General features: G+C 37.9%; 1 protein-coding gene across 1 annotated transcript in view; it reads left to right on the top strand.

Annotated features, from left to right (window-relative positions):
- LOC136256060 (hemicentin-1-like) overlaps nt 1–22,147 on the top strand; it is a 54,692-nt gene that overhangs the window by 7,908 nt on the left and 24,637 nt on the right. The window contains exon 2 of the mRNA XM_066048982.1: nt 14,391–15,695. Coding sequence (XP_065905054.1) covers nt 14,391–15,695 — 1,305 coding nt within the window. The remainder of the gene's footprint in view (nt 1–14,390; nt 15,696–22,147) is intronic.

The raw sequence follows: 22,147 nt of genomic DNA on the forward strand, positions 1-22,147 counted from the left end.
GGTGCTATATTGGTACTTTTAATGTATGTATGTATGTATGTGTAAGTGTTACATTTGTAATTTATTACCGTTACTTCATGCTGATTTATATATCGTCATAAAAAATGTATGCAATAATCATGATAGGCAATATACAAATATTTTATATCACACAACACTAGTTATCGGGTTCATAGTTCTAGTGCCTATACCTGAAGATAGAGCTGAGCAATAGTTGTGATCTATCGACTATCGTGATAGTTAGTAACAGTTGTGATTATGATAGTATGCAATCATACTATCTTGATAAGTTACGCATATCTGTGCTTAGTCAAAAAAGAAGTTAACATGATATTGTTAAAGGTTAGGTAACTGTGACAGTTTAGTAGCAAGGGCAGGGGCAGATCCAGGAAGGAGTGCCCCCCTCCAACCCCCCCTCCCTCTCATTTCAAATTTTTTTGTAGTGTTACTCATTGAACATAGCTAGGCGGCACCACACCCTAGTAACTACAGAAATTCTCTAAAGATGAAAGATCATGCAGCTACACACCAGGATTATCTATATGTTTAAATCTTTTGTGCAGGGGACCTCATGTTTTGTGGTTTGTTAATATTTGTACATTTTTTCAACTTAAAATTAGCTCCAAAATCATTCTCAAAAAGTCAAATTTTTAAATTTTTCTTAGACTTTATGGCTAATACCCCTGCAGCTCAGTAGCATTCATGCTTCCATCATTGAATTGTCATAAACATTTAGCTACACATTTTAGTCAAAATTGCCACCAAATTAATATCAGAAAGTTGATTTATTTCACAATTTCCTTGAGGAAACCTAACACTATACTACGTAGCTAATTCACTACTATTAGCATGCATAGTTGAACTCAGCATTTCAGTCACAATTCCCACCAGATTCTGGCAATCTCAGAATATTAATTTTTCGAAATATCCTTAGGGAGCAGCCTAGCTAGCCCTTTATATAATACTAATTCTGGTTTTTAACTACTCAGTAACTATACTATTAACATTCATACTTCTAGTGTTGAACTATCAACAAATTTCAGTCAAAATTGCCACCAACTTCAATCTCAGAACGTTGAATTTTCAAATTTACCTGGGGGGATTCCCCCAGACCCCCCTTAGCTTATGCATTTCATGGAGTGTGCTTCACACATTGTGGAGTGACTTATACCTGTGTGCCCCCTTAGCAAAATCCTGGATCTGCCCCTGAGTAGAGTGTGCATAACAAAGATTACAACTGTAACACATAACAAATTTTACCAATGGATTTTTAGAAAAGCAAATATGTGGTGTAATTGGATTATTCGTGGTGAGGTTGAGTATAATAATAATAGTAGTAATATTAGTATATATCGTGGTACTATCACTATCATGATGTAAAAGTTACTATCAGTCGTGAATAGTGATAGTTGTACTATCGCTCAGCTCTACCTGAAGATGAACCAATGGACTAATTCAGTTGCAAGCATATATAGACTGAAGTAGAGATTTAATGTCCATTAATTTTATCTTCAGGTGTAGACAACCTTCTTAATTTGTTCCACTACTTTTTGTTCCTATGATCCTAATCGTACTTAATATTCTTAATTTTTACTTATACTTGTCTAGTTGATCTACAGGGTGACTCTCAAGTCTCTACTGGGTGACATGTAACAGAGCTGAACTCTTTACAGGGTGACTTGTTTTGTTAAACGGTTTACAGAGTGAACATACTGTAGCTGAACCCTCTACAGGGTGAATTATTTGTAGCTGAGACTCTCTACTAGGGTGACTTGTAGCATAGCTGAACCCTCTATAGGGTGACTTGTGTTGTAGCTGAACTCTGTACAGTGTGACTTGTAATGTACGTAGTTGAGCTCCCTGATGACTAGTAGCGTAGTTAAATTCTCTATAGTGTAACTTGTTGTGTTACAGTTGAAGTGTGACTTGTTATATAACTGAACTGATAAGGGATACACCGATAAGGGATTTTGCCAATTATTTGATTAACTGATATTGACATTCACATAATATCTGATACCGATAACTGATCTGATGTTTATGTTTACCTAAATTTCACACGCATTTTTACAAAATGCCACTTTAAAACTTTGTTTTCGTCTTATTGATATGAAAACAATAACATCAGGGTTAGAAAAAATAATTGGCTAAATAACCTACCAATACACCGTACCTATTGCTGAAATTTGGCTGATAAACTGATTTCTGATTATTCACCAATTAATTGGTACATTACAACTCTACAGAGTGACCTGTAACATATCTTTACAAGGTGTACAGGATGATTTGTTCCATTTATTTGTAGCTGAGCTGTTTACAATGTGACTTGCTACATGGTAAAAAGTTCTATCTAATACAGTAGAATAACTCATTAATGCACAGTAGCCACCTGAATGCTTCAATACAGTGACTGTACTATTAGAGTATCTTGATTGCGCACTTGTTACACATAGTTGGTTTTCATAACTCAGTAGATTTTGTTCTGATTCATCTGTACCACTGAAGGCCTTTTTCTATGATGGTTTTTATTTTTTATCCATCTACTTAGTTCTACATCTACTTATCAATTTCAGCTCATTTCCTAACACAGTTTGTCGGTAAGCATGACAACAAATTAGATTGTGCATCTGTTACACATTGTTGGTTTTTTTGTATTATTTCCATGGCTATTAGCCCAATTACTTTCAAACCACAATAGGTTTGCACTATGATGGTTACATATTGATTTTCAAGTTGTTCCATTAAGTGGAATACTCTGTAGGTGTGACAACAAATTGCATCTGTAATTTTTCAAAAAGTGCATATAACTTACTTGTTCTATATCTACCCTGTTCCAACTTTGAAGTTAATCAATAATGCAGTAGCTCACATGAATTAAAGGATTTTTCTAAGCGTTGTAATGAAGAGGAGAAAATGGAAAGAACATAAAAAGTAACATACAGTGATAGCTCAAATTTGGAATTGGAGATGCCCTATTTAGAGGGAGTACGCACAGAGTGGTTAGTTTCCGTTCGGACACTCGGTACAGATTCATGAAAAAGGCATTTTTCTTGGTTCCTGTATAATATACATATGTCTATCATTTGCCTGTGCTGGCTGTACTTGGCCTCATAACACACTGTCTTGTGTCCTGATGTTATATCCATGCAAAAACAGCCAAGCTGTTAAAAAAATGATGTTGCCTTCAAAAGCCTGCATAACAAAAGCTGTAAAATCAAAAATGTGGCAGCCAATTAATGACTGCAATTATGTTAATACTAATAAACTTTAATATTGACTGTGTGCATTACATGTAGTACAGGTTTTTACAATTGAATTCGTCACCTTTGCAATTGACTTCATCCCAGTTGCAGTAGAGTTCGTCGTCTTTGCAGTAGAATTTGTGCCGTTTGCAATTAAATTCGTCAGTTTTGCAATTGATTTAGTCTCTTTTGCATCAGAATTCGTTGCATTTGTACAAGAATTTGTCATAACTACATTGACTGCAAGAAACCAGCTGTTCATCACAAGGTAAATCATTTTTGCCATGGAGATTACCACGCGAGACACTAGAGAGTAATTGAAGCTGGTTATACTGGAAGGCATTAGCTTACGAGTGACCACACCCATTACCAATAACGAAGCACGGTTGCAATTGTTGCTGAAGAAGCCATAGCAGAAAAATTATTGCCTTATCAAATAGTACGAGTACCGTTTAAGTAGGGATCCAGGTGAAATTTTTGCGCGCTGCTCAAAATTCCGCCTTTGAAAATCATCCTAGAGACATCTTATGAGATGAAAATCACCTTTACGGACCAATACTAGTCCATATCATACAGTACGATAGTACTGTATAGTAGGGACCACAAAGGAGTAGGCGTGGCCCGCAAAATAACATCACCCAAAAATCAGCCTCAATTTTACCTGACGACAATGGGGCAGTATTGATTTGGAAAACTAAGCCCAAACAAACCTTCAGAAATGCTTTCAACAAGTTGCCACGGAATTTAAATAAATATATATTTAATGGAATTTTCTACTGACTGAGTAACTGACTGACTGAGTAAGTAACTGACTGATGTTTTCAGACAAGCGTAACTCGATAATGGCTAAGGCTATGGGCTTGATTTTTCACAGTTCGACGTTGCTTCGGCCCAAGAGGTGTCTTTTGGCATACCGCAGTATGTACAATGCATTCTTCATGGACTTACCAGTGTCCTCCTTTGTGTCCCATTCATCTTTGCTGACAGCGAAAAGTGTCGATTGGGTGGTAGCATGTGATGGCTTCTTTTCGTAATGGAAATCGTCTGCATTTTTCATATATATAGTGACTATTTTGATTGCAGAGCTTTTCAAACAGTTCTTGATTCGTACTGCTGTGTAACGGGTTGAACATAGCCGACAACGAAGCATAATGGATACCTCACTTTTCAAACGATATGGGGGGGGGGGGGGGGGGGGGGGCGCAGCACCATTTCTTTCTTTTGGTGTGCATGGATTGCAGGGGTGCTTTTTGAACAGTTCTTGATCCAAAATGCTGTGTAACGGGTTGAACATAGGTGACAATGAAGCGTAATGGATACTTCACTTTTCAGACAATAATTGATATACGGGGGGCGCGGCTGTGCCATTTCCAGATGTGGTGTGCGTGGGTTCACCAGTCATAATAATTATGTACAAAAAAAGTTAACAAACAAGTATACAGAAAAATTTGGAATTTTTAACTAGAGTACGGACCATAGCACATTGATAAAAAGTACTGAAACAAGCAGGAGTAGTGCACAATATTAAATCACAGTAAAACAATAGAGGTGTTATATCCCCACTGTGCTCAAGACACCATAATGGAAATACACAGTAGGGATATAACACTTCTTATTGTTTACCATAGGTGATTCTAAGGGGGGACCAGGGGGTGCCATGGCTGAAAAAAAAACTTTTAAAACATCTTGGGGGAAAAGTTGCAGTATAGGTTACTTTTAGCATTTTTCATGTTTTTACCATAAATTTTAGGCTGTTTTCAAGCCTTAAATTGCAAAAATCCTGCAGCTGAAAATCTACTTTATATTATAGCCATTCAACAATAGTAATACTGTTCCCTACTTGCCCCCCCCCCCCGTAGGTCAGGTCTACGCATAGGCGATTTTAAGGGGGGAGGGGGGGGCTGAAAACTAACTTTTAAAAATCTTGGTGAAAAGTTGCAGTGTGGATTGGCATCATTATTTTTAGCAATTTTCTTTTTTGCATAAATTTTAGGCTATTTTCAAGCTAAAATCTTGCAGCTTCTGGGAGTTGCACCCCCAGACCCCCTGAAATTCTACTTAAAATTACAGCCATACAGCAATAGTCATGATGTTTCCTACTTGACCCCCCCCTAGGCCAGGTCTAGAATCGCCACTGTTTTACTGTATTAACCAAGCTTAACCAACATTCTTACAGCATAATTCTGCAAAAATGCACTAAGAGCTACACTGCTTTAATACATCTGAGCACAACAATGTATAGCTAAGCACTCTGCTCATGTAGCTACTTTTGCTTTCCAAGTGAAATGTCTATTACCATCTATCTATGCCAGGAAAGTATTATTTATTAGCTACGTTTGTTCAAATGAACAATTTACACATCAGAAAAGTTTCATTCAAATGTGAAGTCTTAATTCATTATGTGATTTCAGCCTTCTTTTCAATACATTAACCTTGAGAAAAGAAACTGCCGAAGTTTTAGTGCTCCAGGCTTAGTGATCATGTGGGAAAGGGGATGTTTTAACTAAGGGTTGCTACTTGCCAATTTAGGACTATACAGTGTAGTCATGGAAACATTGTAGTTTGAGCTCACTAAATGTTATTATTATGTATATGCAAGTGCAAGCAATTATAATAGAGTTAGGCCAAGAGTTCATAATACAAGTAAGGTACTTAATATATTATGAACTCTTGGTTAGGCTGTAAGCCTTTGTTCATATCCATATCCTGAACTAGACCAATAGTTATGTAACGTAAACTTGAAGGAAGCAATGATATGAGCTGAGACTACTTCCTGAGGTAAATTATTCCAGCTATCAATAACACGTTGAGTAAAAAAGTTGGATCAAGCATTCAGTATGGTGTAAGGTTTGAAATGCTTCATGTGATGTTACTGGTTTTCCAGTCAGTGTTACCAGTGTAGTGATAAGGAAGAAAGTCAAAGTTTAGATCCACTAGGAGTAGGACCACATTTGAATTGTTAGGGAAAGTTAAAGCATTGGACTAATAGGCTAATGGATAATGGTGTATGTTTTAATCATATTCATGAGTGAGGCCATGACCTGTAATAGGATATGGTGATCATGAATCTAATAATGCTATTATATTCATAGAAGCACAAGGGCTGTGCACAGCTGTTAACTACATTCCAGCTACACAAGTGCTAGTATTGATACAGACCAGACCCCCTCGCTCTGTGAGCCAAGTGGATGATGCTACAGACTATATAGTCAGAAATGTTTTAGTATAGTAGTGTGGAATATATACTTGGCTGTTCTAATTAGAGTTTAGGTGACAATCCCTGACTGCTCTATTAGAGTATCTTGATCTTTAGCAATGCTTAAAAAATCAGTTTCCTTGGTTTTACCAGGTCATGTGCACTTAGTGCCTGAAATATTAATAATAGTCCTCAAACTGGTGTTCCGGGTTTTTCATGCGGCGGGTGACCAGAAACTAAGGTTTGACTTACGCAGAATATCACTTATATCAGTCATTACATACACAGTTTTGGTGCCTCCCAGACACCATATACATGTGCCATTCACCTACTACTATTCTGGTACATCCCACTAAGGCCTTATTTACCGAATCTCAGACCCAAGCACTAGCAGGGTTTCTGTGGTTTCAGTTGAGTTAAGCTTAGGTCTGAGTCAAATATGCTCAAAATTTATGAAAATGCTTTTAAGAATTTCCCAAATTTTTCACCTATTATACTCGCTTACATCAAATAATTATCATGCAGCAGTTATCACAAACAACTCTTAGGAGTACCTTATAATCAAGACACACGGTAGTGTGTCGTGCGGCCCATGAAGCCGGCGCCAACCCCGTGAGTATATTGACAGGAAGAAAGAAAACGCAATTTTCGCACCTCCGTAGCTCTGTGCTGCCTTGATGAAACAAGACAAATTTTGCTGTGTACATTCCCTCCAACTTCAGTACTCCACATTCCAAATTTGAGCGAAATCGCTTTAGGCATTCCTGAGATATGCGACTTCAAAAATTGGCTTAGTTTCTTCGTTTTTTTTCTTCTTATTTTTCTTCCTCTTTTCGCACACTTACAAAAACTGCTATAAAACGCGAACGCGTTATCCGATTGCCTTGAACTTTGGCACACAGAAGGGGGGTATAAAGGCGTATCTCTGTACCAACTTTGACTGGAATACCATAAACAGGCAAAGAGTTATGAGCGATTATGCACGAAAAATAACACCAATATGTTGTCACGCCTACAGGGTAAACCGCGTATGGGAAGAAGCTGAAAATCGGTGGGTGAATAGGTTAACTATTGAACCTCAAACCTTTTGTGGTTTGAAAGAAATCGAGCTAAAAACCAGGAAGATACAGCAAAAAAATCAACAGTGTGTAACAATTACGCAATCGAGATTAGCAAATTTATTTTATTATTATTATTATTATTATGCTTGCCACGCCTACCAGATAAACCACTTGGGGTAATGCTTTGAAAATCGCTGTACAGATGGAGTTATCATCTTAGAAAGGCTCTTCAATGGTGTAGAAAAATCAGACTTAAAGCCACGGAGTTATAACACGAAATCCAACTTGGTGTAGCAAGTGCGAGATCGAGATACTCTAATAGAGCAGTCATCCTAATAGAGCAGTCACCCTGAACAGAATTCAAGAGATCAGTTAGAAATAAGTAACCTGTATAGAGATCAGCTACAAACAATCACCCTGTAGAGAGTTCAGCTACAAACAATTCACCCTGTTCAGACATCAGTTAGAAGAAGTTTTCTTGTAGAGACTTCAGTTACAAACAAATCACCCTGTTGAAAGATCAGCTAGAAGATGTCACCTTATAGATAGTTCAGTTACAAAGAAACCACCATGTAGAGAATTCAGCTACAAACTAGTGACCCTGTAGATACATCAGCTAGAAGAAGTTACCTTGTAGAGAGTTCAGCTACAAAGAAACCATTCTGTAAAGAGCTCAGCTGCAAACAAATCACCTATACAGAATTCAGCTACAAACAAATCACCCTGTAGAGAGATCAGCTAGAAGAAGTTACCTTGTAGATAGTTCAGCTACAAACAAATCATCCTGTAGAGAGATCAGCTAGAAGAAGTTACCTTGTAGATAGTTCAGCTACAAACAATTCACCCTGTACAGAGCTCAGTTAAAAGAGGTTTCCTTGTAGAGAGTTCAGCTACAGACAAATCACCCTGTAGAGAGATCAGTTAGAAGAAGTTACCTTGTAGATCGTTCAGCTACAAACAATTCACCCTGTAAAGAGATCAGCTAGAAGAAGTTACCTTGTAGAGAGTTCAGCTACAAAGAAACCAACATGTAGAGAATTCAGCAGCAAACAAATCATGTATAGAGAGTTCAGCTACAAACAAATCTCCCTGTAGAGAGATCAGCTAGAAGAAGTTTCCTTGTAGAGAGTTCTGCTACAAACAAATCACCCTGTAGAAAGATCAGCTAGAAGAAATCACCTTGTAGAGAGTTCAGTTACAAAGAAATCATCATGTAGAGAGTTCAGCTACAAACTAGTGACCCTGTAGATACATCAGCTAGAAGAAGTTACCTTGTAGAGAGTTCAGCTACAAAGAAACCATTCTGTAAAGAGCTCAGCTGCAAACAAATCACCTATACAGAATTCAACTACAAACAAATCACCCTGTAGAGAGATCAGCTAGAAGAAGTTACCTTGTAGATAGTTCAGCTACAAACAAATCATCCTGTAGAGAGATCAGCTAGAAGAAGTTACCTTGTAGATAGTTCAGCTACAAACAATTCACCCTGTACAGAGCTCAGTTAAAAGAGGTTTCCATGTAGAGAGTTCAGCTACAGACAAATCACCCTGTAAAGAGATCAGCTAGAAGAAGTTACCTTGTAGAGAGTTCAGCTACAAAGAAACCATCATGTAGAGAATTCAGCAGAAAACAAATCATGTATAGAGAGTTCAGCTACAAACAAATCTCCCTGTAGAGAGATCAGTTAGAAGAAGTTACCTTGTAGATCGTTCAGCTACAAACAATTCACCCTGTAAAGAGATCAGCTAGAAGAAGTTACCTTGTAGAGAGTTCAGCTACAAAGAAACCATCATGTAGAGAATTCAGCAGAAAACAAATCATGTATAGAGAGTTCAGCTACAAACAAATCTCCTTGTAGAGAGATCAGCTAGAAGAAGTTTCCTTGTAGAGAGTTCTGCTACAAACAAATCACCCTGTAGAAAGATCAGCTAGAAGAAATCACCTTGTAGAGAGTTCAGCTACAAAGAAACCATCATGTAGAGAGTTCAGCTGCAAACAAATCACCTGTAGAGAGTTAAGCTACAAACAAATCTCCCTGTAGAGAGATCAGCTAGAAGAAGTCACCTTGCAGGGAGTTCAGTTACAAAGAAATAAACCATGTAGAGAGTTCAGCTGCAAACAAATCACCTGTAGAGAGTTCAGCTAGAAACAAGTCACCCTGTAGAGAGATCAGCTAGAAACAAGTCACCTTGTAGAGAGTTCAGCTAGAAGAAGTCACATTGTAGAGCTACAAAAAAACTACCATGTAGAGTTCAGCTGCAAACAAATCACCCTGTAGAGAACTCAGCTACAAACAAATCGCCCTGTAGAAAGATTAGCTAGAAGAAGTTACCTTATAGGGAGTTCAGCTATGAACAGATCACCCTGTAGAGAGTTCAGCTACAAACAAATCACCCTGTAGAGAATTCAGCTACAAACAAATCACTCTGTAGAGAGTTCAGTTACAAAGAAACCACCATGTAGAGAGTTCAGCTGCAAAAAAATCAATCACTCTGTTGAGAGTTCAGCTAGAAGAAGTCACCTTGTAGAGAGTTAAGCTGCAAATAAATCACCCTGTAGAGAATTCAGCTACAAACAAATCACCCTGTAGAAAGATCAGCTAGAAGAAGTTACCTTGTAGAGAGTTCAGCTACAAAGAAACCACCATGTAGAGAGTTCAGCTGCAAACAAATCACCTGAAGAGAGTTCAGCTAGAAACAAGTCACCCTGTAGAGAGATCAGCTAAAAACAAGTCACCCTGTAGAGGGTTCAGCTAGAAGAAGTCACATTGTAGAGAGTTCAGCTACAAAGAAACTACCATGTAGAGAGTTCAGCTGCAAACAAATCATCCTGTAGAGAGTTCAGCTAGAAGAAGTCACCTTTTAGAGAGTTCAGCTACAAAGCAACCACCATGTAAAGAGTTCAGCTGCAAAAAACTCAATCACCTTGTAGAAAAATCGGCTAGAAGAAGTTACCTTGTAGAGAGTTCAGCTACAAAGAAACCACCATGTAGAGAGTTCAACTGCAAACAAATCACCTATAGAGAGTTCAGCTAGAAACAAGTCACCCTGTAGAGAGTTCAGCTAGAAGAAGTCACATTGTAGAAGAGTTCAGCTACAATGAAACTCCCATGTAGAGAGTTCAGCTGCAAACAAATCACCCTGTAGAGAACTCAGCTACAAACAAATATCAGTGTAAAAAGATCAGCTAGAAGAAGTTACCTTGTAGAGAGTTCAGCTACAACGAAACCACCATGTAGAGAGTTCAGCTACAAACAAATCACCTGTAGAGAGTTCAGCTAGAAACAAGTCACCCTGTAGAGAGATCAGCTAGAAACAAGTCACCTTGTAGAGAGTTCAGCTAGAAGAAGTCACGTTGTAGAGAGTTCAGCTACAAAGAAACCACCATTTAGAGAGTTCAGCTGCAAACAAATCACCCAGTAGAAAGTTCAGGTATGAACAGATCACCCTGTTGAGAGTTCAGTTAGAAACAAGGAATCCTGTAGAGAGATCACCTAGAAGTATCGCCTTGTAGAGAGTTCAGCTACAAACAAATCACCTGTAGAGAGTTCAGCTACAAACAAATCACCCTGTAGAGAGATCAGCTAGAAGAAGTCACCTTGTAGAGAGTTCAGCTATAAAGAAACCACCATGTAGAGAATTCAGCTGCAAACAAACACCCTGTAGAGAACTCAGCTACAAACAAATCGCCCTGTAGAAAGATCACGCTAGAAGAAGTTACCTTGTAGGGATTTCAGCTACAAACAAATCACCCTTTAGAGAGTTCAGCTACAAAGAAACCATTCTGTAAAGAGCTCAGCTGCAAACAAATCACTTGTACAGAATTCAGCTACAAACAAATCACCCTGTAGAGAGATCAGCCAGAAGAAATTACCTTGTAGATAGTTCAGCTACAAACAAATCACCCTGTAGAAAGATCAGTTAGAAGAAGTTACCTTGGAGAAAGTTCAGCTACAAAGAAACCATTTTGTAAGGAACTCAGCTGCAAACAAATCACCTGTACAGAATTCAACTACGAATAAATCACCCTGTAGAGAGATCAGCTATAAGAAGTTACCTTGTAGATAGTTCAGCTACAAACAAATCTCCCTGTAGAGAGATCAGCTAGAAGAAATTACGTTGTAGAGAGTTCAGCTACAAAGAAACCACCATGTAGAGAGTTCAGCTGCAAAGAAATCACCCTGTAGAAAATTCTGCCAGAAACAAATTTCCCTGTAAAAAGATCAGTTAGAAGAAGTTACCTTTTAGAGAGTTCAGCTACCAAGAAACCATTCTGTAAAGAGCTCAGCTGCAAGCAAATCACCTATACAGAATTCAGCTACAAACACATCACCCTGTAGAGAGATCAGCTAGAAGAAGTTACCTTGTAGATCGTTCAGCTACAAACAATTCACCCTGTAGAGAGAGCAATTAGAAGAAGTCACCTTGTAGAGTGTTCAGTTACAAAGAAACCACCACGGAGATTTCTGTAATCAGTATAATATTATGTGACCGGATTTGCGAAAAGGGGTCTTCCACACACATCCAATTCCGTAACCGTTGGAGACCATAACTCAGTATTCAAGTACCATATTAACTTGACAATTTCACCACGTATTCAGCTATAGTGGTGCTCACCACTGTCCAAAATTCAAGGCAATAGCTCTTTCCAATCTGAAGTTATCAATTGTCAAAGTTGGCAAATTGGATGTGTGTGGAAGACCCCTTTTCGCAAATCCGGTCACATATGTATTATACAGTATATATAATTTGTACATTTACTGATAAAATATTTAAAGTACATCTACTTCATCTTTTCTTCTTCCTGTAGTAAAGAAAAAAACATAGGTTGAAAAAGTCCCAAAGCTGGCCATAGGCCGGCTTTGGGGTATACAAATACAAAAAGAAATGAAATCTAATCCAAAACAGCCAAGCTGTAAAAAAGGTGTGCGGCCCTCAGAAAGGCTATGGTGAAAAAAGATGTGAAATCCAAGGTGGCAGCCAAGAAATGGCTGTGATGGTAGGTTAATGGTAAAAATTTTAATAATGACAATTTAGGTAAATTTTGTAAAGCGGCACAAAATTTCACCTGAATTGTCGTTATTAAAATGTTTACCATTAACCTACCATCACAGCCATTTCTTGGCCGCCACCTTGGATTTCACATCTTTTTTCACCATAGCCTTTCTGAGGGCCGCACACTTATTTTACAGCTTGGCTGTTTTGGATTAGATTATTATTACAGGAGTATTTAACAGGTGTATAAGTCACAGTGAGATATATGCATATATGTGTACGTATATATGCATATATGAGATATATTACAGTGAGACAGTGAGATATATGCACAGTGAGTCACAGTGAGATATATGCATATATGTGTACGTATATATTACACCTGCATGTGAAGATCAAAACTGCGGTATATCACTGATGTACTATGTTCTGTGGCCATGATTGCATACATATAATTATGGTGTTCTGTAATACCACATATTCTGAGCTATAACAATAGACAACTGCAATAACAATTGCCTGAATTGACCATGTACCTGGAATCATCACTCACTGACTCCATTCCCTGGCACGGACACTTCAGAAATCATGATGAGTATCCTGAAAGCTAATTCCACTGGATAAATCCACTGAAACTGTCACTAACAGAGACTGTTTTACTACAAACTGCTATCTCTGATCATTTCATTTACTTGGGACGTAACATATTTATATATCTAAATAATTACTTGGGATGTGACTGAAATATATGCACTCTCCCTTCAGAGCATGTTATCATACAGTACAATAGTACTGTATATTAGGGATCATGGAGGTTAGCACCTTTTCACAAAAATGTATATATTGACCAGAAAGCAGGCTCACAATAACTTTGTGGTGCCTTGGCAATATTAGTTAGGTAGAGTCAAGCCCAAAAGTGTCTCCAGAATGATCAACAATGCTTCAGATAGGTTGCTACGGAATTTTAAAAATATATTAAGTAGAATTTTCTGCTGACCGGCTGGCTGGCTGACTGAATGAATGACTGACTGACTGACTGACTGACTGACTGACTGACTGACTGACTGACCAATGCCTTCAGACAAGCATAACTTGATAATGGCTAAGACTACGGTTTGATTTTTTTCACTGTTCAACGCCACTGTAGCCCAAAAGGTGTCTTTTGGCATACCGCAGTACTGGACTTAACTTTGTCCACCTTTGTGTCCCATTTCTTTTTGCTGACAAGCCAAGGTGTCGATTCACAGTAGTTCGATGGCTTCCCTACATTTGTAAACGGAAATTTTACATATTTCTGTGGTGACTGGATTGATTACAGAGGTACTTCTCTTACCATTTTTCATTTGTAGCACTGTGTAATGGGCTGAACATAGCTGAAAGCAAAGCATATTGGCCATTTCACTTTCGAGTCAGTAATTGATAGTTGGAGCACGTGTTAAGATGAAATGTTAACCTGGTGCCATTCTTTCTTTTGATGCAGTATACACAGGTTCACCATTCATAATAATGTTACAAAAAAGTAAACAAAAGAAGTATAAGGAAAAGTTAGGAATTTTAAGTTCGATTAGAGGTCACAGAAAACAGTAGGGTAACAAAAGAGGTTGTCTACACCTGCAGATACACTAGTGGACATTTAATTCCTAATTCATTGATGGGTATAGGCTGTAGTAGGGATTGAATGTCCACTAGTATATCTGCAGACCTCCCCTGTTTCCCTACTTTTTTTTGTATGATCCCTAATTGAACTTAAAATTCCTAATTATTTTTTTCCCTATAATTATTTGTAACTATATACTGTAGTATTACCCATATGGGTCTGTGTATTTTAATTTAAATAACAATAATAATTACAGTGCTAGTGTGTTATCCCTTGTGTATTTATGTATTTAATTGATAGGCAGTGGTGTTACTCATTTCTATTTGGGATATTTTGTCAACTATGATACTGTCAAATTATCAGTTACAATAGCAGTGAGTGAATCACAGCCAGTGTTCTATTCAATTGAGATACCAGGATTGGGATATTCCAAAAAAGGAATTATTGCAGCCAATGATAATAATGTTGTGATAAATCTTCCTAACAATGTTGTGGTGTCATCAATTGATGATCAGAATAAAGGAGTGTACATCATGACCAATAGTAGTACAACAACAGTGTTTGGTCAGAATGATGTGTCTATTACTAGTGACACATTTCTTGCATTACCAAGGTCAAATCTGCATTGTTCAGAAGAGTGTGTGTATTATGGGATATCGGTAGCCAGAAGTGTTACACAACGGGACAGTGATCGACATCAAAGTTCAATATTAATAGTTGGTATAGAAAATAGCACAGTGATGAATTTAACAGTCACACAATCTGTAAAGGTTCGTGTAAGTGATACCACTTATGACCTCACTCCTGGTACTCAGTACACATTTGTAATCAACTGGTTACAAACAATTCTTATCAGATCACTGGAAGACTTGACTGGAACTAAAATTGCTACAGATAAACCAGTTTCTGTGTTTAGTGGTCATCGGTGTGCAATCATGAAACTAGCAGATTCATGGTGTGATCATATAGTAGAACAGATCCCACCTACCTCATTTTGGGGCAAAGTGTTTTATATTGCACCATTGGCCACCAGGAAATCACATACTATCAAAGTTTTAGCAACCAATACTTCTACTATAGTTGACATATACTGTAATAACTCCAAGACATCTTACTCACTCAATGCAGGAGGTGTTATATTAAGAAAATACATTCATCAAGAGTACTGTTCTATTCACTCAAACAATAAAATTTTTGTTGTACAGTTTAGTCATGGTCCAGATGATGATAATACCAAGAGTGATGTAATGATGACAATGATACCAGCTGTATCACGCTACACTAACCAGTTTAGTACTTCCACTATTCAAAATCCTCAACAATCGGGTTACAATCACTATGTTAATGTCATAGTACTGGCACAATATTATCAACCTGACATGATCTACTTGATATCAGGAGGAGTGAACAAGTCACTAGACACACAGGAATGGGTACCAGTTAAAGTTAACAATGTCATTGAAGCATATGCTACAAAAGTGACTATATCAGAGGGTGTGTTTGAGGTCATCCATACTAATACATCAGCTCTGATGACAACAATAGTGTATGGGTTTGCTACTGAAGTAGGATATGGTCATCCTGGTGGACTAATTCTATGTAAAGGTAACGAGTTTTTTTTGTGTGTGTGCTATACACTGCACATTTCTACAGTTATTATGTCTGTATAGTTCTACATCACCAGACAAACAAGATGCACATCCACCATTAATTTCTGCATGCTTTCATATAACCACTCAACCGTTGCAAATTTTATGCATAAGTACAATATCAGAATTGCCTATAGAGCCTACAGCTTTTGCTATATTGTGCATAGGGATGCAGCGATTATGCTGACATAACTCCTCTGTGATTAAACTTTGGAACCCCCTCCCCCTACATAGTTAATTTCCTTCCCTGGATATTTTTTGTAAATAAATTAAGTAATTATCTCTGTGCGTTATAGTCATTTGTGATTTCTGCACAGTAACAACAACAACAAATAATAATAATAATTTTGGGTATAATAGGTGTGTATAGGAATTGGCTAGCTTTGTAAAGCTTAAACAGGAGGAAAATGTGCAGATTGCACAATACCATTAAAAAAAGATTGAGGCACTTTAATAGAGCAGTCAGAAATTCTAACTGAACAATTACACAATATTACTACTCTAATAAAACAGTCACATAAAAATGAAATACTCTATTATAGCAACCAGCTAAAAGAACATAACTATTTGAGCCTGAGCGTCAATGTAAGTGGTCTAATATAGCAAATTATTGATCATATAATGTGACATAATTTTGGGATTTGTTAAGCATAATAGGTGATTTTTTAAGTACCGCTCAAATGCGTTGTGCTCAATTTTTGGATTTTAATAACCTATCATGCCTAATTGTGCGGACATAGCAGTGACAACTGCATGGGGTTCAGCAATATATGAGCTGATGTAACTCTAAAACAACTTAGTAGTGTTCCACCTCCCTTAAATAGACTGTAGCTACTCAAAAACATTACATACATGTGTGTATGAAGGGCTTCATGTTCACCTTAATATTTTCATGTTGCTAGGCTGATTTTATTTCCTTCTGTCCAATTATTGATGGGCATGGATGGGAAAGTACACAAACACTGACAGTGCTTTTGGTTCCTAATTAAGTTTTAACACTTTAGTATTGTTAAACATTAGCATAGCTAACATTTCTTCAACACACCTGTCCGTTTGTTTCCATCATTCCTACGTATATACGTACGTGAATGTGAGTGTGACATGTCCCAAAAATGTTGTATGTATAACTATGTATACGTGGTGCTTTCAGTTTAATGAATAATCCGTTTCATATTAATTGGTATGCTATTGATGATATACAAGTTTCTCTAATTCATTGGGAAATGAAAACCAAAAGCACCATCCAGTGGGGCGTTTGGATTCAGTGGAATGGAATGGTGGAATGGAATGTAATGGTGGAATGGTAATTAGGTAATTTCACTTAGTGATCACCTCTTTATAAAGACCACCTTCTAACAAAGACCACCTTTTGAGACCGTTTTACTTTAATGTTTAAATTGCTGCTATCTTGGTATTTTAGAGTGGTTATTGATCAGCTGTGTGCCATGTGCCTAGAAAAGTCAGAGTGTATGATATCTTTGTAATACTGCAATAGCCCATGCAGAACAGCTTGACTGTACAAAAACAACATGTCCATTAAACTAAATGTAACTGACAACTAAAGGAGCTAATATCTGTTGATGCTAAGTAATGAATGTTATTACCAGCAACTAACTATAATGTAAAGTTATAAAATATTATCATTGACTCGTGCAGTCTTGCTGCATTCCTAATTAATTCCCTGTAACTCTAATTGGCTAGTATTTGGCCACATTATTTCCTCTACAATTACTATTGAAAACAGTACCAATTTACTAGCCAATTAGAGGGAATTGCAGTCAGACTCCACAAGTCGATGATAAAGGATCAATGTTATATAGATCTAATCCAAAACAGCCAAACTGTAAAAAAAGAGTGCGGCCCTGAGAAAGGCTATGGTGAAAAAAGATGTGAAATTCAAGGTGGCGGCCAAGAAATGGCTGTGATGGTAGGTTAATGGTAAAAATTTTAATAACAACAATTCAGGTGAATTTGGTGCCGCTTGGTCTTGGCACAAAATTCACCTGAATTGTCGTTATTAAAATTTTTACCATTAACCTACCATCACAGCCATTTCTTGGCCGCCACCTTGGATTTCACATCTTTTTTCACCATAGCCTTTCTCAGGGCCGCACTCTTTTTTTACAGCTTGGCTGTTTTTGATTAGATTTCACTTCTTTTTGTATTTGTATATCCCAAAGCCGGCCTATGGCTGGCTTTAGGGATTTTAACCTGTCATTTTTTCTTTACTACAGGAAGATGAAAAGATGAAGCAGGGTGATTTCTTTGTAGCTGACCTCTCTGCAAGGTGATCCTTCTAGCTGATCTCTCTACCGGATGGCTTGTTTGTAGCTGAACTCTCTACAGGGTGATTTGTTTGTAGCTGAACTCTCTACAAGGTAATTTCTTCTAGCTGATCTTTCTACAGGGTAATTTGTTTGTAGCTGAATTCTCTACAGGGTGATTTGTTTGCAGCTAAACTGCTGAACTCTCTACGGGTGGCTTGTTTCTAGCTAATCTCTCTACAGGGTGACTTGTTTCTAGCTGAACTCTCTACCGGGTGATTTGTTTCTAGCTGAACTCTCTACAAGGTAACTTCTTCTAGCTGATCTTTCTACAGGGTGATTTGTTTGTAGCTGAATTCTGCACAGGGCAATTTGTTTGCAGCTGAACTCTGTACATGGTAGTTTCTTTGTAGCTGAACTCTCTACAATGTAACTTCTTCTAGCTGAACTCTCTACAGGGTGACTTGTTTCTAGCTGATCTCTCTACAGTGTAACTTGTTTCTAGCTGAACTCTCTACAGGGTGATTTGTTTGTTACAAGGTAACTTCTTCTAGTTGATCTTTCTACAGGGTGATTTGTTTGTAGCTGAATTTTCTACAGGACAATTTGTTTGCAGCTGAACTCTCTACATGGTAGTTTCTTTTGAGCTGAACTCTCTACAATGTAACTTCTTCTAGCTGAACTCTCTACAGGGTGACTTGTTTCTAGCTGAAATCTGTACAGGGTGATTTGTTTGTAGTTGAATTCTCTACAGGGCAATTTGTTTGCAGCTGAACTCTCTACATGGTAGTTTCTTTGTAGCTGAACTCTCTACAATGTAACTTCTTCTAGCTGAACTCTCTACAGGGTGACTTGTTTCTAGCTGATCTCTCTACAGTGTAACTTGTTTCTAGCTGAACTCTCTACAGGGTGATTTGTTTGTAGCTGAATTCTCTACAAGGTAACTTCTTCTAGCTGATCTTTCTACAGGGTGATTTGTTTGTACCTGAATTCTCTACAGGGCAATTTGTTTGCAGCTAAACTCTCTACATGGTAGTTTCTTTGTAGCTGAACTCTCTACAATGTAACTTCTTCTAGCTGAACTCTCTACAGGGTGACTTGTTTCTAGCTGATCTCTCTACAGTGTAACTTGTTTCTAGCTGAACTCTCTACAGGGTGATTTTGTTTGTAGCTGAATTCTCTACAAGGTAACTTCTTCTAGCTGATCTTTCTACAGGGTGATTTGTTTGTAGCTGAATTCTCTACAGGGCAATTTGTTTGCAGCTAAACTCTCTACATGGTAGTTTCTTTGTAGCTGAACTCTCTACAATGTAACTTCTTTTAGCTGAACTCTCTACAGGGTGACTTGTTTCTAGCTGAACTCTGTACAGGGTGATTTGTTTGTAGTTGAATTCTCTACAGGGCAATTTGTTTGCAGCTGAACTCTCTACATGGTAGTTTCTTTGTAGCTGAACTCTCTACAATGTAACTTCTTCTAGCTGATCTCTCTACAGGGCAATTTGTTTGCAGCTGAACTCTGTACATGGTAGTTTCTTTGTAGCTGAACTCTCTACAATGTAACTTCTTCTAGCTGAACTCTCTACATGGCGACTTGTTTCTAGCTGAACTCTCTACAGGGTGATTTGTTTCTAGCTGAACTCTCTACAAGGTAACTTCTTCTAGCTGATCTTTCTAGAAGGTGATTTGTTTGTAGCTGAATTCTGTACAGGGCAATTTGTTTGCAGCTGAACTCTGTACATGGTAGTTTCTTTGTAGCTGAACTCTCTACAATGTAACTTCTTCTAGCTGAACTCTCTACAGGATGACTTGTTTCTAGCTGATCTCTGTACAGGGTGACTTGTTCCTAGCTGAACTCTCTACAGGTGATTTGTTTGCAGCTGAACTCTCTTACATGGTGATTTCTTTGTAGCTGAACTCTCTACAATGTAACTTCTTCTAGCTGAACTCTCTACAGGATGACTTGTTTCTAGCTGATCTCTCTACAGGGTGATCTGTTCGTAGCTGAAGTCTGTACAGAATGGTTTGTTTGCAACTGAACTCTCTTACATGGTGGTTTCTTTGTAGCCGAACTCTCTACAAAGTGACTTCTTCTAGCTGATCTATCTACAGGATGACTTGTTTCTAACTGTACTCTTTACAGTGTGATCTGTTCATAGCGGAACTTTCTACTGGGTGATTTGTTTGCAGCTAAACTCTTTGCATGATTGTTTCTTTGTAACTGAACTCTCTACAATGTGACTTCTTCTAGCTGATCTCTCTACAGGATGACTTGTTTCTAACTGAACTCTCTATAGTGGATCTGTTCATATCGGAACTTTCTACTGGGTGATTTGTTTGCAGCTAAAAACTTTGCATGATTGTTTCTTTGTAACTGAACTCTCTACAAGGTAACTTCTTCTAGCTGATCTCTCTACAGGGCAATTTGTTTGTAGCTGAATTCTCTACAGGGTGATTTATTTGAGCTGAACTCTCTACATGATGGCTTCTTTGTAGATGAACTCTCTATTAGGTACCTTCTTCTAGCTGATCTGACTACAGGGTGACTTGTTTGTAGCTGAATTCCCTACAGAATAACTTGCAATGTAATATAACAGAGTAAATTATACATGCAACTGAATGCTTTATTAGGGTGACTGTTCTATTAGAGTATCTCGATCTCGCATTTGCTGCACGTAGTTGCCTTTCGAATCATAACTCAGTAATTTGTAATCCGATACTTCTGTACTACTGCAAGAACTTTCTATGATGATTATTCCAGCTACATACAGATTTTCAGCTCGTTGCTCTAAGCGGTTTGTCTGGTAGACACGAAAACTAATAATTTTTTTATTCATAAAAATCGATCGCGTAATTTTGACACAGGTTGGGTTTTGTGTCATATCTCCATGGTCTTTATCTCGATTCCTTTCAAACCACAAAAAGGCACTCCTACGATGGTTGCTCCATCTACATATCAATTTTCAACTGATTCCTCAAAGGGGTTTACCCTGTAGGCGTGACATACCTCGACCTTATTTTACGCAAATAATCGGTAATAACTCCGTGAATGTTCATCGGATTCCTACCAAAGTTGGTACGGAGATCCGCCTTAATGGGCCCTTTAAGTGTGCCAAATTTCAGCCCAATCCGAGCACGCATTCGTGTTTTATGGCGAATTTTGCTAAGTGTGCGAAATGAAGAAGAAAAAAACGAAGAAATTAAAACGGAATGTTGTTCGCTCGTATCTCGGAAATGGCTGTAGCGATTTTCTTCAAATTTGGTATGTAGACTCCCCTAACTGGGCGGCATGTGTCTAGCAAATGTGGTTCCAATCGGATAAGGGATCACAGAGCTACATAGGTGTGAAAATTGCGTTTTCTTTATTCGTGTTAATATACTCATGGCGTGGCGCGCCGGCTTCTTGAGCCGCACGACACACTATCGTGTGTCTTGATTTTTGTAAATTATAGTTAGTTGCCAGTATTAACATTCATTTCTTGGCCTTACCAGATATTAGCTCCTTTAGTTGCTTAGTTTCGTGGACACGTCTTTTTTGTGCAGTTAACTGTTGTATGGGGGAATAGTTGTATTTTACATAAATCCATCAATCTGATTTTTCTAGGCATAACATGTGGCACACAATTCATAAGACTGTCCTAGGTGGGGGTACACTCTAAAACAACAATTTAGACATTAAAGTTAAATGGTCTTTATAAAGAGGTGGTCTTATAAAGAGGTGACCACTAAGTGAAATTACCTAATTATTGTAACATTCCACCATTCTAGTCCACCACTTCATTCCACTGAATCCAGACGCCCACTCCAGTGGTCCATTCCAGTGTTTGTACCTTCCCAGGAACACATGGAGGTTTGCACTTTCTCACAAAAAAATATTGCCCAGAGACCAGCCTCACAATACCTTTGTGGTGCCTTGATTATTGCCTTCAGTATGACTTGAAACGTTTCCAATAGGTTGCTACATTTTTTAAAATTATTCAGTGGAATTTTCTACTGACTGCCTAACTGATGCCTTTAGACAAGCATAACTCAATAATGTCCAAGGCTACAGGCTTGATTTTTTCACTGTTTGGTGTCGCTTCAGCCAAACACATCACAGTATGTACATTGCATACTTATGCATTGTACATACTGTGATGTGTTTGGC

This window comes from Dysidea avara, chromosome 5, assembly GCF_963678975.1.
Source record: "Dysidea avara chromosome 5, odDysAvar1.4, whole genome shotgun sequence".
Lineage (NCBI taxonomy): Eukaryota > Metazoa > Porifera > Demospongiae > Dictyoceratida > Dysideidae > Dysidea > Dysidea avara.